Raw genomic sequence first — 13,310 nt, forward strand, 5'->3', positions numbered from 1 at the left:
TCTGTATATATTATTTTTCAGTGGGTTAGTCAATCCGAGGAACAATTTTTAGTATATATTTTTCAGCAAATACGTCATTAGAACACTTTTTTATATATTATTTTTCATCAGGTAAGTGAATCATTGGAACACCTTTCTGTATATATATTTTGTCATCCTTGCATCATAACAAACCTAACAACTATCCCTAAACATAGAAACACACACTCCATAATATAATACTCTCGTCTCGTCCCATAACCACGCCCAGGTGAGAATATATTTACAAGTGCAGACTCAGACAGGTGTGTTAATTAGTGGCAGGCGAGCCCCAGCACCGGCCAGCACCTCCACGTCTGATGTCACTCGGTACAAGAAAGTCATGTTTTGTTCATTAGGAGTCGCCTGTATGGTAACACTCGCTTGCAAGGGTTCGGGAGTGAAGACCAGCCCCACTAGTTTGATCATTAGTAGTAGTAAGGAGTGATAAAGACCATCTATAAGTAGTCCGTGAATGGGGATGCTAATAACAGCTTGCAAGGGTCTGGGGGGAGTGAAGACCAAACCCACTAGTTTGTTCTTTAGTAGTAGTAAGGAGTGTTAAGGGGCAGTTTAGTAGTCTGTGTAGGTGAATGGTTATAATGGTCCTTTATTGATAAAACTGTGGCATGAGGAAGGCAGTTTATATAGTAAGGGCTCGTGAAAGAGATCTGTAATTTGTTTTTTTTTAATTCTCCTGTACTTGAACATGTGCTTATAATGGACCTGTATAAAAAAAAGCTGTACTCTGAGGAAGCCAGTTTCTATAGTAAGGGGATATAAGTACGGTACTGAAAATATAAAGATCTGTTGTTTGTTCTTTATATAAGTCTACTGTACTGGATCACGTGATTATAATGGTCCTACAGGAACAAGGATAAACCACATTCATTTGATCAAGTCATCTGCATAGTAACACGTGCTCATATGGTCCTCAGGTGACAAATAAGAGCTCAGTAGTTTCTCCACTGCCAGTCGTCTCTAGTGACACTGGCTCGTCATGACGCTGCTGTAACAAGGCCAACGGTTCCCACACACAAACGTCCAATATAACAGCGAATTATACCAAGATGAACAAAGGCTGCACCCTAGATGGGATATTGTCAAACACGCTACACCACCGTCCCTACAGCTGGAATAGTGTATTTTTACAGTAAATACACTGAAATGCGGCACACACACACGTCATCCAAAACAAAACACAGAAGTAAATAACAAATTAGCGAGGGGCGGGCAGGCAGGCGGGCAGACAGCCGGGTAGGCATAATCAGCTGATCCAAGTAAACAAACCCACGTGACCCGGTGCCCTGCCCACCGCCTAGCCCCTCCAGTGTCACGTTCACCTTCAAAGCATTACCATAGATACTCAATAAGGGAAGGCGTACAGGGACGGGGAGGAAAAGGGGAAGGAAGGGAGGGTGGGATATCTAGGGCTGAACGTTGCCAAGGGACGGAGCGAGTTAAACAGGAAGGGGAGAAGAGTGGGGACTGACGGAGCAGTAGTATGATAAAGGGGTATAAGGGGAGGGGGGAGGAAGGAGGGACATGTAGGCCTTAGGATGGGCAGGGGACGAAGGGAGCCAGACAAGGAGAGGGAGGCGTTGGGACTGACGAAGTAGCAGAAGTAGTAGTAGTTGCAAAAGGAAAGATGTAGAGAAACTACAGAGGAAAAAGGGAGGTAAAGGTAAAGGAAGGGTTGGAAAGGAATGGGAAGGGAAGTTAAAGGAAGGAGAGGGGAGGGGCAGGGAGGGGAGGGAAGGGAAGGGAAAGGAAGGGAAGGGAAGGGGAGGGGAGGGAAGGGAAAGGAAGGGGATTGTTATAAGTGGTCGAGATTTCATTAGTAAGTGACAATGACTAGACTCACTGGGACCCTAATAATAGTGGTAATAATAATAATAATAATAATAATAATAATATAATAATAATAATAATAAAAGTAATAATAATAATAATAATAATAATAATAATAATAATTACAATAACATTAAAAATCAAGTAAAAAGTTTAAATTGTATCAGTAAACGTAATGACCAATAATGCATAATAATAATAAAAATAATAATAATAATGAAGGCTTAAGGAACAATACATCAACACAATATAGAGGAAAAAACAACACTCGCAACACAACTCTTCAAGTAACAGCACAACACAACACACAGAGGACTTGGATGACCACACTTTTAAACATTTGTCCCCTCACTCTTTTAATAGTCTCTCTCAAAGGTTCAAATACACTCAATTGTTTAAGGTTTAAGATTTAGAGGAAGTTTTGGTTTGAGTTTCTCTGTCAATGTTTATCTTAATGTTTGTTTTGTTTATTTGTCTTACTAGGCAACAAACGTCTTTTCACTCTTACTGTTGTCTCTTAGAAAGGTATAAATTCACTCTTGTTCCAGGTTTAGGAGGCAATTTTGGCTTGTTTTTTTTTATTATTCGTCTTGAAATAGATTAATACATGCTTCTCTTCACTCTTTTAATAGTACTCTTTCAAGGTGTAAATTCATTCTCTCTCGTTACAGGGGAGTCGATTTTGGTCTTATTTCTTTCCTTTTTCGTCTTGAGCTAAAAAAAATAACATACATTTACTTCATTCTAATTTATCAAAACATAACTATTTTTGAGTTTGTGACAGATTGAGGCAAATTTATTTTTTTATTTTTTATCTTGAGGCAAAAATAACACACCTCTCCTTCACTCCCACTTATCAAAACTTAACTATTTTTGAGTTTGTGACAGATTGAGGAAGCAAATTTAGTCTGAGGTTTTTTGTTCGTCTTAAAATTGGCAACAACAGCATAAAGCTCAACTATTTCTTCCGTGTTTGTGACAAGTTAATTATATTAAGTCCTTTTCCTTCTTTCTAAATGGCCAAAACTTTACTATTTCTTTGTCGTAAGTGACAAGTCAATTATTCTTACTGATTTTTCCTCCGTTTTTGAAGTGGTTGATCCTATGTATTTTTTTTCCTTATTTTCTTTTCCATTCGAACATTCATAAAGTTAAACATAATTATTGTTCTCCAATATCTAAACGATTCATGATTTATCTCCTCTACCCCTTGCGTCTCTCTCTCTCTCTCTCTCTCTCTCTCTCTCTCTCTCTCTCTCTCTCTCTTTGGCACGATCAGTCATTTCCTGACCTGAAAGTTAACACTATTTTTTTTTCTGCCATGATACGCTTGTTTTCGCGTTTGTTTTTGTTCTTATTAAGTGCAATACTGTTTGTTTCTGCTTGTCCTAATACTGACAACCATAATTCTCCCTCTCACCCCCCCCCCTCTCTCTTTCTCTCTCTAATATAAAGATAACATTAACATTACTTTCAATATAAAGTAAAAAAATTATATTCTTTACCGCGCGTGCCAACAGAACGGTTTTCTTCAGATTATGTAAAGAATAACATATCCTGACGTAACAAACTTGCTGAGAAAAGTAACGGGTCTCTCTCTCTCTCTCTCTCTCTGGAAGTGCAACACGTCCTCACGCACACACACACACACACACACACATTGATGCAGGTGGCGGCCAGGTGTGTGTGTGTGTGTGTGTGTGTGTGTGTGTGTGTGTGTGTGTGTGTGTGTGTGTGTGTCAGTGTGTGTGTGTGTTTCGTCATGACAAAACTCAGGTGCTCAGGGGGTTCACGACCTTGAGAGAGAGAGAGAGAGAGAGAGAGAGAGAGAGAGAGAGAGAGAGAGAAGAGAGAGTTAAAATCAGCCAATCTTCCACTCCCTCTCCTTCTCTACATCTAATCAATGGTTGTGAAAGACTCGAATTTTAAGGAAAAGCTTCAGAAATTGCTTGAGACACCACATCCTTCCCAGCTACGTGTGTGTGTGTATGTGTGTAGCCACTGTAAATGTGTGCGGGTATATATCAATAAGAGTAAGTAATGGGACATCTATGTATACAAGTATATGAGTGTGGCGGTGGTATTAGAAGTAGTAGTAGTACTCACGAGTAAAAAATACACTCCGTTCCCTACACGGCGTCTGCAGACACAAACACTATAGACGCATCTTCACAGTCACCTACCAACGTCATAATTTGTGAATAGAAGGCAACGGATCGTGTAAATGCAGCACTCTTCACTCGCTCACCAGACGGCGACCTACGGCACACGGGACATGAGGAAACTCAATCATTTTCACGTTGAGGGGAACGGTGGTCACTAGGAGGGGGAACGGAGGAGTCCATTGAGTGTAGGGGAAGCGAGACACATTCACGTCATATTACGTCCTACCGGGTTATTGTGCTTGTCGAGACGGGGAGTGGAGGTGGAGGGGGTGACGGGAGGAGGAAGAGGAAGTGGAGAGGGCCGTGCGTAGAGTTGTTGGTTGTGGTCGTGGAGGAGAGGGACGGGGAGGGACCGGGGAGGCCTGGGGTGGCACTGGCAGGGAGGGAGGTCTGTCTGTCTACCCGTTTACTTGGCCTTGGTCTTGGCGTAGAGCGGCACGTAGGACGTGTCGCCGGTCCTGTTGATCCTCTTCTCGATCATCTCCGGCGAGACGGTCCGCAGGTCGTAGGCAAGGCCCAGTTTGCTACACGCCTTGATGGCCAGGCCGGTCATGTTGTAGTTGATGAGGCCGCCCAGCTCGGCCGCACGGTAGTCCCATGGGAAGACGTGGTGGTAGTTGTGCCAGCCTTCGCCCATGGTGAGGTAGGCCACCACAGAGTTTTGGGAGGGGTAGATGTTCTTGTCGAAGGGCTTGGAGCCCACCCAGTGCGCCAGCGAGTTAACGAACCAGGTGACGTGCAGCACGACGGTATAGCGCAGGAAGCCCGCCACCATGAGCGCCGTGATGGGGTGCTCGCCCCAGCCCAGCCAGGGCACCACGGCGGGCATCACGAAGCACGTGCCCACCACCAGCGGCACGTAGTACTTACGCTGGAACATGACCACACCGTCCTGCTCCAGGTCGGTCAGGTCCAGGCGCTTGCCCTTCTCGATGACGTGGGGGTGCTTGCGGTACATCAGCCAGCCCATGTGCGAGAAGAAGAAGCCGCGGCGGGCGTTGTGCGGGTCTGCGTCCGTCTCGCTATACTTGTGGTGCACCCGGTGGTCCCGCGCCCACTCATAGATGTCGTTCTGGAAGGCGATGGTCTGACACACGGCCAGGGCCACGCGCAGGGGCAGCCGGGCCTTGAAGGAGCGGTGGGACCACAGGCGGTGGGCGCCCATGGTGATGCCCAGGGCGGCCATGAAGTACAGGATCAGGGTGAAGCCTAGGGTGGCCCATTGGGTGGCGAAGACGGCCAGGTAGGCGCCGTACACAGAGTAGACGTGCAGGAGCGAGAACAGAATCACGTTTCTCCACACCACCTTAGAGTAGTCCAGGTTGCGGAGGTCGGAAATGATTTTCTTGATGTCAATATTAATTTCCCGCACTTCCAAGACATCGTGGTGCTCCTCCTCACCCTCCCGCAGGTCGTCCTTCAGCTCCTGTTCTGGGGCTTGCGGGGCCATGGTGGCGAGTGTGTGTGTGTGTGTATGAGAGTACCGGCACTGACAGTCTCCAGCTAATGAGGGAGCGGGGCAGATGAGGGGTGAGTGCGGTGCACTACGTACTACGATTCTCGTTGGACTGACTGCAGGGAGCCGCGCGCCAGTATTTAGTCACACCGCCCGGCAGGGCGGAGCCTAAGCCGGGGCGCCGAGTTTCCCCATGATTCTCAACTCCCCGTGTTTGTTTAGCAGTTAATACGCCCCCAAATACGCCGATACCCCTGGGCAAGCTGCCCTACATCCGGGGACACAGGAGGGCGGGCTGATGTGCTTGTACAGGCCAGCGTGTGCTTGGAGGCCTACCCAGACGAGGCTGTTTTGACGGGGTGAATCACATCGATTTGCACCACCAACCAGCGGACACGGCCAGGGTGACGTCTCACACACACACACACACACACATTTACACAACAGCCGGGCCACGCATGACAGCAACAGGAAGCTCATATAGTGACGGGGTCCAGTCCATTCTGGAGAGGACAGATGAGTAGTGATAAGGCGATGGTAAACCCTTGCCACTCCCCCTCTCCCCCCGCCACGCCACTGTGTGTTGCAAGCACCTTAACCCACCTCATACTACGCCGCGCCCCGCCACGCATCCCGTAACCCAGCGGCTCCTGAAGTGGGCGGGCGGTCACCTTGGGGCGGTGGAAAGGTCTAGGGGGGCGGTGAGGAAAAAGAGGGGGTTAGGGGAGCGGCAGGAGGCATTAGGAGTAATTAATAACTGTTTTTTACAAAATGTGAATGATAAAATCTGTCACAAACACTGAGGCGAAGTGTTTCATCTTGTTGTCAATCTGCAGCAAACCAAATACCGAGAGGTGTATGTTCGCGTGTGTGAGGGGGAGGGGGGTGCTAGGAACTCAACCTGGAGACAAGGGGGCGCCAGCCTGAAAAAGTTTGGGAACCTCTGCTGTAACTCAACGGCGCGCACACCCACGCACCCGCACGCCCTCCCCCCCCCCCCCCCCAACACACACACACACACATGAACACGTATGAAGAACACGGCGACTGCCAAGGTGCAAGATGAGAAAGGCGTAGTCTTACCTAAGTGCTCCAACCTGATTGTGTGTAAGGTAAGAATGGGAAAGGTGTGTGTGTGTGTGTGTGTGTGTGTGTGTGTGTGTGTAATAATAATAATAATAATAATAATAATAATAATAATAATCGGTTTATTTAGTTACGGCAGCCGTTAGGTCAGATGATGATAATAACAACAACAACAATAATAATAATAATAATAATAATAATAATAATAATAATAATAATAATAATAATAAACGGTTTATCATCAACTGTAATGAGGGGTTCAAAATATTGACGGAGGGATATCAAGCAAAATGCAACCAGTCATCTGAACAATAAAGTACAAATAGAAAAGTACAAATAAGAGAATTGCGCGGAAAACAAACAAAAAAAATAAAATAGCCAGGTGGTAATTGAGTTTCAGACCCCACAAAAAAAAAAAATACTTCTGGCCACTCATTTTGATCTCTTTTGTGGACTTTTTTATGTTATTGCTTTTCGTTGTTGTTGTTGTTGTTGTTGTTGTTGTTGTTTTCTTTTTGGCCCTCGAGCTGCTTTCTTTGCTTTATTGGTTGTTTCTTGTATTCCTTTTCGCTGTTGTTCTTTATTTCTTTTTTTTTTTTTTTTTTTTTTCCCTTGAGTTGCTTCCTTTACTGTAAAAAAAAAGACAAAAACAAGACTGACACCATACAAATCGGACTGATCACACGTTCGAATCCGGGAAAGTGTCATCACAAAAACAACGAGGGCAAAAAAAAGAGGGGGGGGGGGGGGGGAGATCTCATCGAAAATACTTCCTACAGAACAAATACTACACTTTAAACATCTAATCAGACACTCTTTAAGCATTGAAGTGAGTTGGGATAATTACTGTGGGAATTATGTTTCTTGTATAACGTTGTGGTGATGCGGGGGGGAGAAGGAGAGGGACGGGGAGGAGAGGGACGGGTCGGAGCAGAGGTCTAGTCGGGACGGGTAGGAGGTTATGGAGGAGCTGAGGTCGAGTAGGGAAGGGACGGTGAGGGAGGGGGAGGAGCTGGGGGAGGCAGGGTGGAAGATCAGAGAGGAAGTGGCGGGTATGGACGGGAAGGAGAGGGACGGGGAGGAGCAGTGCGGGGTGAGTAGGGACGGAAAGGGTTGGGGAAGGTTGGGGAAGGGATGGGGAGGGTCGGGGAAGGGCGGAGTTGGGCGGGGAGGGAAAGGAAGGGAAGGAAAGGATGAGGAGCAGGGCGATATAAGTAGGGACGGGGAGGGTTGGGGAGGGGCGGAGAGGGGCGGGAAGGGAAAGGAGGAGGAGCAGGAGAGGTGGGTATGGACGGGAAGGGTTGGGGAAGGTTGGGGAGGGTCGCGGTAGGGCGGAGAGGGGCGGATCGGAGAAGGGAGGGGTTCGGGAGGGTCGGAGCACGGGGCAGGGCGGCAGGAAGGTGTGGGCGTCTTGACTGCATACGACGTGGACACCAAATATGCAGTTGCTATCTATGGAGGCCGGGAGCGCCATATTCCCACTCTCTCTACGAGTGGTATGTGGTTCCCGAGTGAAGGCGTTCGGCTGCAGCTCCGAAGCTAACTTCAAGACATTCTGAAAAATCCTCCTCCGTGATTCCCACACAAAGTTACCTGTATCAACTTCATGTAGCCTTACCTATTCTAACCTAATCTAACGTGGCCTGATCTATTCAAGAGTGGGCGCCACGTACCCGTATAGTGAAAGGAAATACGCTGCCGGGGCAAGTGTCGAGGTTTAGTTGGTTGGTCCCTTCTTGGTAGTTAGTGTTGTCTGGCCTGTGAGGGGAGGAGTAAAGGGTGTCTGAAGGTGGCTTCCGTTTGCTTGTAGACTATATGAAGTGCTGTTTCACGCCTCCGTTGGCGAGTGGTTAGCGTGCCTAGCTACGAATCCGCGGGCTCGAGTTCGAATCCCTCCGTTGGAGGTGTATATCAATGTGGTCAGTTTGTGGCTGTCTAGTTTGGGTACGGGACGTGGAATTGGTCTATAGTATTTCCACGTGAAACTGGCCGATGGGGTAGTGGTGGTTGCGGCCCCGCTCCGCACCCGCACTTTGCCACACACTCTCAACACCTCTCGTTTCCTCTCATTTGTCAGCTATTTGCTACCTTTAAATGAATTTAATTAAATTGGATAATCCAATAAGGTCATATTGTAGGTATTTATACAAAATCTTTATCATCTTAAAAACGAAACAATCTTAACACTATATGACCGTATTGGATCATCCAATTATTTAATTAAATTCATTTAAAGGTAGCAAAAATAGCTGACATAATTATGAGAGGAGGCGAGAGGTGTTGAGAGTTTGTGGCAAGGTGCGGGTGCGGAGGGGGGACGCAACCACCACTACCCCATCGGCCAGTTTCACGTGGAAATACTTTAGTAGAAGCTATGGGAAAATGCATAACTAGAGTCTCCTTCTGGCAAGTTGATGTGGTTTTCTTAGGTCCAGGTTAATACAGTGTTTAGGTTGTTTTGCGTGGCGGTGAAGTCCGGGGAAATGTATACTGTTAGGGTTAGTTTGAGTACAGGAGTTGTCAGTGATCCAGAAGCAAGAGTAAATGCATAATCGAAGTCTTCTAGTTAGTTGTGATGTGGTTTTCTTTCTTACTGAGGTAATTTTCTGTGGCGTCTGTTGGAGAAGTACAGTGACACACTCAAAAAAGTATCGTTACAGTGGGGTCCGACGAGTTTCACGCTGAGCAACCCGGTAATCTCGGCAGGGTTGGTAAAAGTGCGAACACCCCCACCACCTCAGCGCTGGGGGGGAGCAGGACAGGACCCCCGTAAGGGAGGGATAGAGAGAAAGGGAGACTGTGATACCAAATATCACCATAATATAAACGGAGTAATTTTAGTGCCACTTGTTTAAGCTTTATATTCACAAATTATAAAACAATAATGTTCATATGATATACGTAACAGCAGTGGGTAGAAGTATTGCCTCATGTCAAAGACAAAAACATCAATCATCATCAACGCATGTCAGATATAGATCAGTTCAAAATGTGCCATCCTGGAACTAATGCTTCCACTGAACGTATCTTTTCTCTCATGAACAAGCTCCGGGCATCTGAAAAAAGAACACAACTTCAAATTGCAACGCTAAAAGCATTGCTGGTAAGAAAGATAAAGCCTAACAATAACGCAAGATGTTTATCATATTGGCTCCTAAATGGACGAAATTTTAACTATTCACTTGTGCGTGAAATGTTAAAGCATAATTTCATCACCCAAACACGACAATATTATAGTGGTATACATGCAACACAGATCAAGTCACTTCGACTAAGACTCCACCTGTATGTTTCATGAAGCGTTATTGTACTACCAGCTCAAATTCTACTGCTTCATTTACGAGTCCCGCTCACTTGATTCAGGCAGGTGAAGCCACACCCAACACACGCAGTAATACCAACATGAGTAGCATGTTATCTTTGGACTCGTCCTTGGCGTCAGTTTGTATCGTGCTGAATGTGTAACGATACTTATTTGAGTGTGTAGTATACACTCTCCACAAAAAGTTCTCGAACACATGGGCACGATGTATGTGAAAATGAATCGATCGTGGCTGGTCGCCTCTGAATGATTGGTACCCCTGATTCTGATGACGCATCTGAATCCATTACTGTATATGATACGTTTCGAAACAGACTTAACAGTAAAATCGGCGCAGGCGGTGCTTACACTCATTATTATATAAACGCCTCCCCTCCTCATATATGTTATACCTAACCAATCTATCGCAGTATGTGGTTTACGTATTAATTTTGGCAGATATTTTAATTTTACATACTTTTACTGGCAGTTATACTTAAACTACCACCTGGAATTATCATTCCCTCATTTGAATAGGAATGACGTCAGTCACAGCATTTAAACTGACTGATAGTCCTCAAGCGGAATGGGTTACAAAATTATTTTATTCACTCGGTGGTACTAAATTAGCACCAGAATGACATAAATCTACAGACGAAAAAACACCCTTGTGACGAGGAATTATCACCGCAACCAATGCTTATACTTCGGTTACATAAGACATATTAATTTCATCGAGATCAAGCGACAAGGCTGATCAGTTGCGCATGTAATACGTACTGAGCCACTGGTAACTCACTCCTTCACACAGAGCATGTGTACAGAACGGGTGGTAGGAGTGTGTACACTGTACACACTGCTACCACCCGTTCTACACAGGGAGAGGTGTCTCAAAAATTTTCGTCCGTGTATCTCAGAATGCATGGTGCTTAAATCGTTCGAGAACTTTGTGTGGAAAGTGTACATTTGTCGGGGTTAGTTTGGGAGAAGGAGCTGGGGTTGGTCTAGAAGAGGCTATGGTAGACTGCATAACTAGTCTTCTGGTTAATTATGATGTGGTTTTCTTGGGTCCTGGTTAATAATTTCTTTAGGCAGTTTTGTATGGCGTGTAGTCTGTTGGATGTATATTGTTGGGGTCAGTTTGAATGCAGGAGTTGCCATTGGTCCAGAAGAGAGTAAAATTAATAACTAAAGTCTTTTGGTTAATGATGATGAGGTTTTCTAAAGTCCCGGTTAATACATTGTTGAGGTTGCTTTGTAAGGCGGTGTCGTACTGGGTAAGTTGATGTAACACTGTAGTGGTTATTGTTGAATCATCGGTATATTTCCATGGTAAAGATGTGTTATAAAGCACCATTTACTAGAATGAGGAAACAAAGCGCCCATCCGTGTATACCTGGGAAGCCAGAGATAGGTGCTTGTGGGGCAGACGTGCGTCTCTGAAAGCTGTTCGCCTGTTGACCGTTGTTGAGAGGTGATAGCAGTCACCAGGGAAAGTGATCACGTGTGTGTGTGTGAGTGTGTGTGTGTGTGTGTGTGTAGGGGGAGGAGCGTGAGGAAGCATAAGCAAGAGGGGATCAAAATGTGTCCAAAGTCCGCATGACATGACGAAATCCAAGCAAGTGTTTCATGCAGAGGTCAAGAGTGTGTGTGTGAGAGAGAGAGAGAGAGAGAGAGAGAGAGAGAGAGAGAGAGAGAGAGAGAGAGAGAGAAGCTTTTCCACTCTGTAGTCCTCCTAACCAAGAATTAAAGACTACAAGGATAGCTCACTGAAACGTCGTCGATGACGTCATGACTGCGTAATGGTCATCTGGTTCACTCTCTCCATATAAAATTTATTAGGAAACCATTACATATTAATCTTGTCACTCATTCATAGTCAGATTTTGCGCTATTTTGATTGCTAAGGATATATAATTAAATTAGGCAGCTGTTGAGTTGGCAAAATAAAACTACTTTTTCTTGATAATCTTAAGGAGTGGGAAGGCTGTCACTAAGTGTGGTGATTTCGGAGTTCCGAGGTCAAGTCCCGCCGGGGTTGACCATTTTTTAAGCTGACGTCGAGTGGCGGAATACCCACTTGCTGCTATGAATAATGTCTGATAGCGAGTGAATCAGAGAGCACGGAGGGCGGCATGAGCCTCAATAGGCGTCACTTAAAAAATCCTGCCTGCGCCACCAACAAGCTAAGGGACATTCACCAACAGCCCCCTAAAGCTGAAGTCAAAACAGGCAACAATAACCTCTGCCTAAAAACAAAAACATTTTTTTTTATTTTATTTCTCAGTTCCCAAAAATTCTCGAAAATTCCCGAAAATTACCAAAATTCCCCAGTTCAAACTTCTCGATAATTTTTAAATCCTAATGGGACTACTGAGTAACGAAATAGCATCCGAGCGCGGGAGTAAACAAATAGGAACACATAGATGAAGAGGTGTTTGTGGGAGCTCCGAGGGAAGGAAAACTATCTAAAAGGCTTGAAAGTTAACCAAGAAAAACCGAAGGTGAAGAGACAAAATAAAGAGAGGAAACAGAAGAAGAAAAAGAAGAGGAAAAAAAAAGAAGAAGAGGAAAAAGAAGGAGGAGGAGGAAGAGGAGGAGGAGGAGGAGGAGAAGGAAAAAAAGAAAAGAAAGAGTAAAAGAGAGAGACAGAAGAGGAGAGAAGAAAAAGAGAAAGATTACCTTCCCCAGGTTTCCCAGGTATACCTATTCATCGACCAGCCCGAAAGGGAGGATGAACAGCTGGGTGAGTTGCACGCCGACTGCCCGAATCAACCAGTTAGTAGTAACCCATACAGCCAGTCAAGTTAATCAGCTAGCCAGTAAGCCACACAGTCATTCAGTAAGCCAGCCAGTCGGTCAGCCAACCATCAAGTCTGTCAGTCTGATAGCCAATAAACTAGTCAGTCAGTCAGTCAACCAGTAAGCCACCCAGCAAGTCAGTCAGTAAGTCAGCCAGTCCCACCCAGTCAGCCAGCCAGCCAGCCAGCCAGACAGACAGACAGACAGACAGACATACAGTCAGCCAGCCAGCCAGTCAGTCAGTAAGTCAGCCAGTCCCACCCAGTCAGCCAGCCAGCCAGCCAGCCAGACAGACAGACAGACATACAGTCAGCCAGCCAGCCAGTCAGTAAGTCAGCCAGTCCCACCCAGTCAGTCAGTCAGTCAGTCAGCCAGCCAGCCAGCCAGTCAGCCAGCCAGCCAGCCAGCCAGTAAGTCAGCCAGTTCCACCGAGTCAGTCAGTTAGTTAGCCAGTCAGCTAGTCAGTAAGTCACGCAGCCAGATAGTCATCCAACCCGTCAGTCAACCAATCACCAGTCAGCCACCCATCCACCCACCCATAAATTCAGTCAGCCATCCAGCCAGCAATCCATCATTCCATCCATCCATCCATCTAGTCGGCCAGCCCGCCTCTCCTGCCGGGACAATGTTA

At 45.9% G+C, this 13,310-nt stretch overlaps 1 protein-coding gene across 1 annotated transcript; it reads right to left on the reverse strand.

The window, feature by feature from the left end:
- Nucleotides 1-42: 42 nt before the first annotated feature.
- On the reverse strand, nucleotides 43-5,678 carry LOC127008525 (acyl-CoA Delta-9 desaturase-like). Its single transcript, XM_050880689.1, has one exon. It carries the CDS (start codon nucleotides 5,482-5,484, stop codon nucleotides 4,441-4,443), a length of 1,044 nt encoding a protein of 347 aa, XP_050736646.1. The 5' UTR covers nucleotides 5,485-5,678; the 3' UTR covers nucleotides 43-4,440.
- Nucleotides 5,679-13,310: the final 7,632 nt, after the last annotated feature.

This window comes from Eriocheir sinensis, chromosome 38 (genome assembly GCF_024679095.1).
Source record: "Eriocheir sinensis breed Jianghai 21 chromosome 38, ASM2467909v1, whole genome shotgun sequence".
NCBI classification, from domain to species: Eukaryota; Metazoa; Arthropoda; class Malacostraca; order Decapoda; family Varunidae; genus Eriocheir; species Eriocheir sinensis.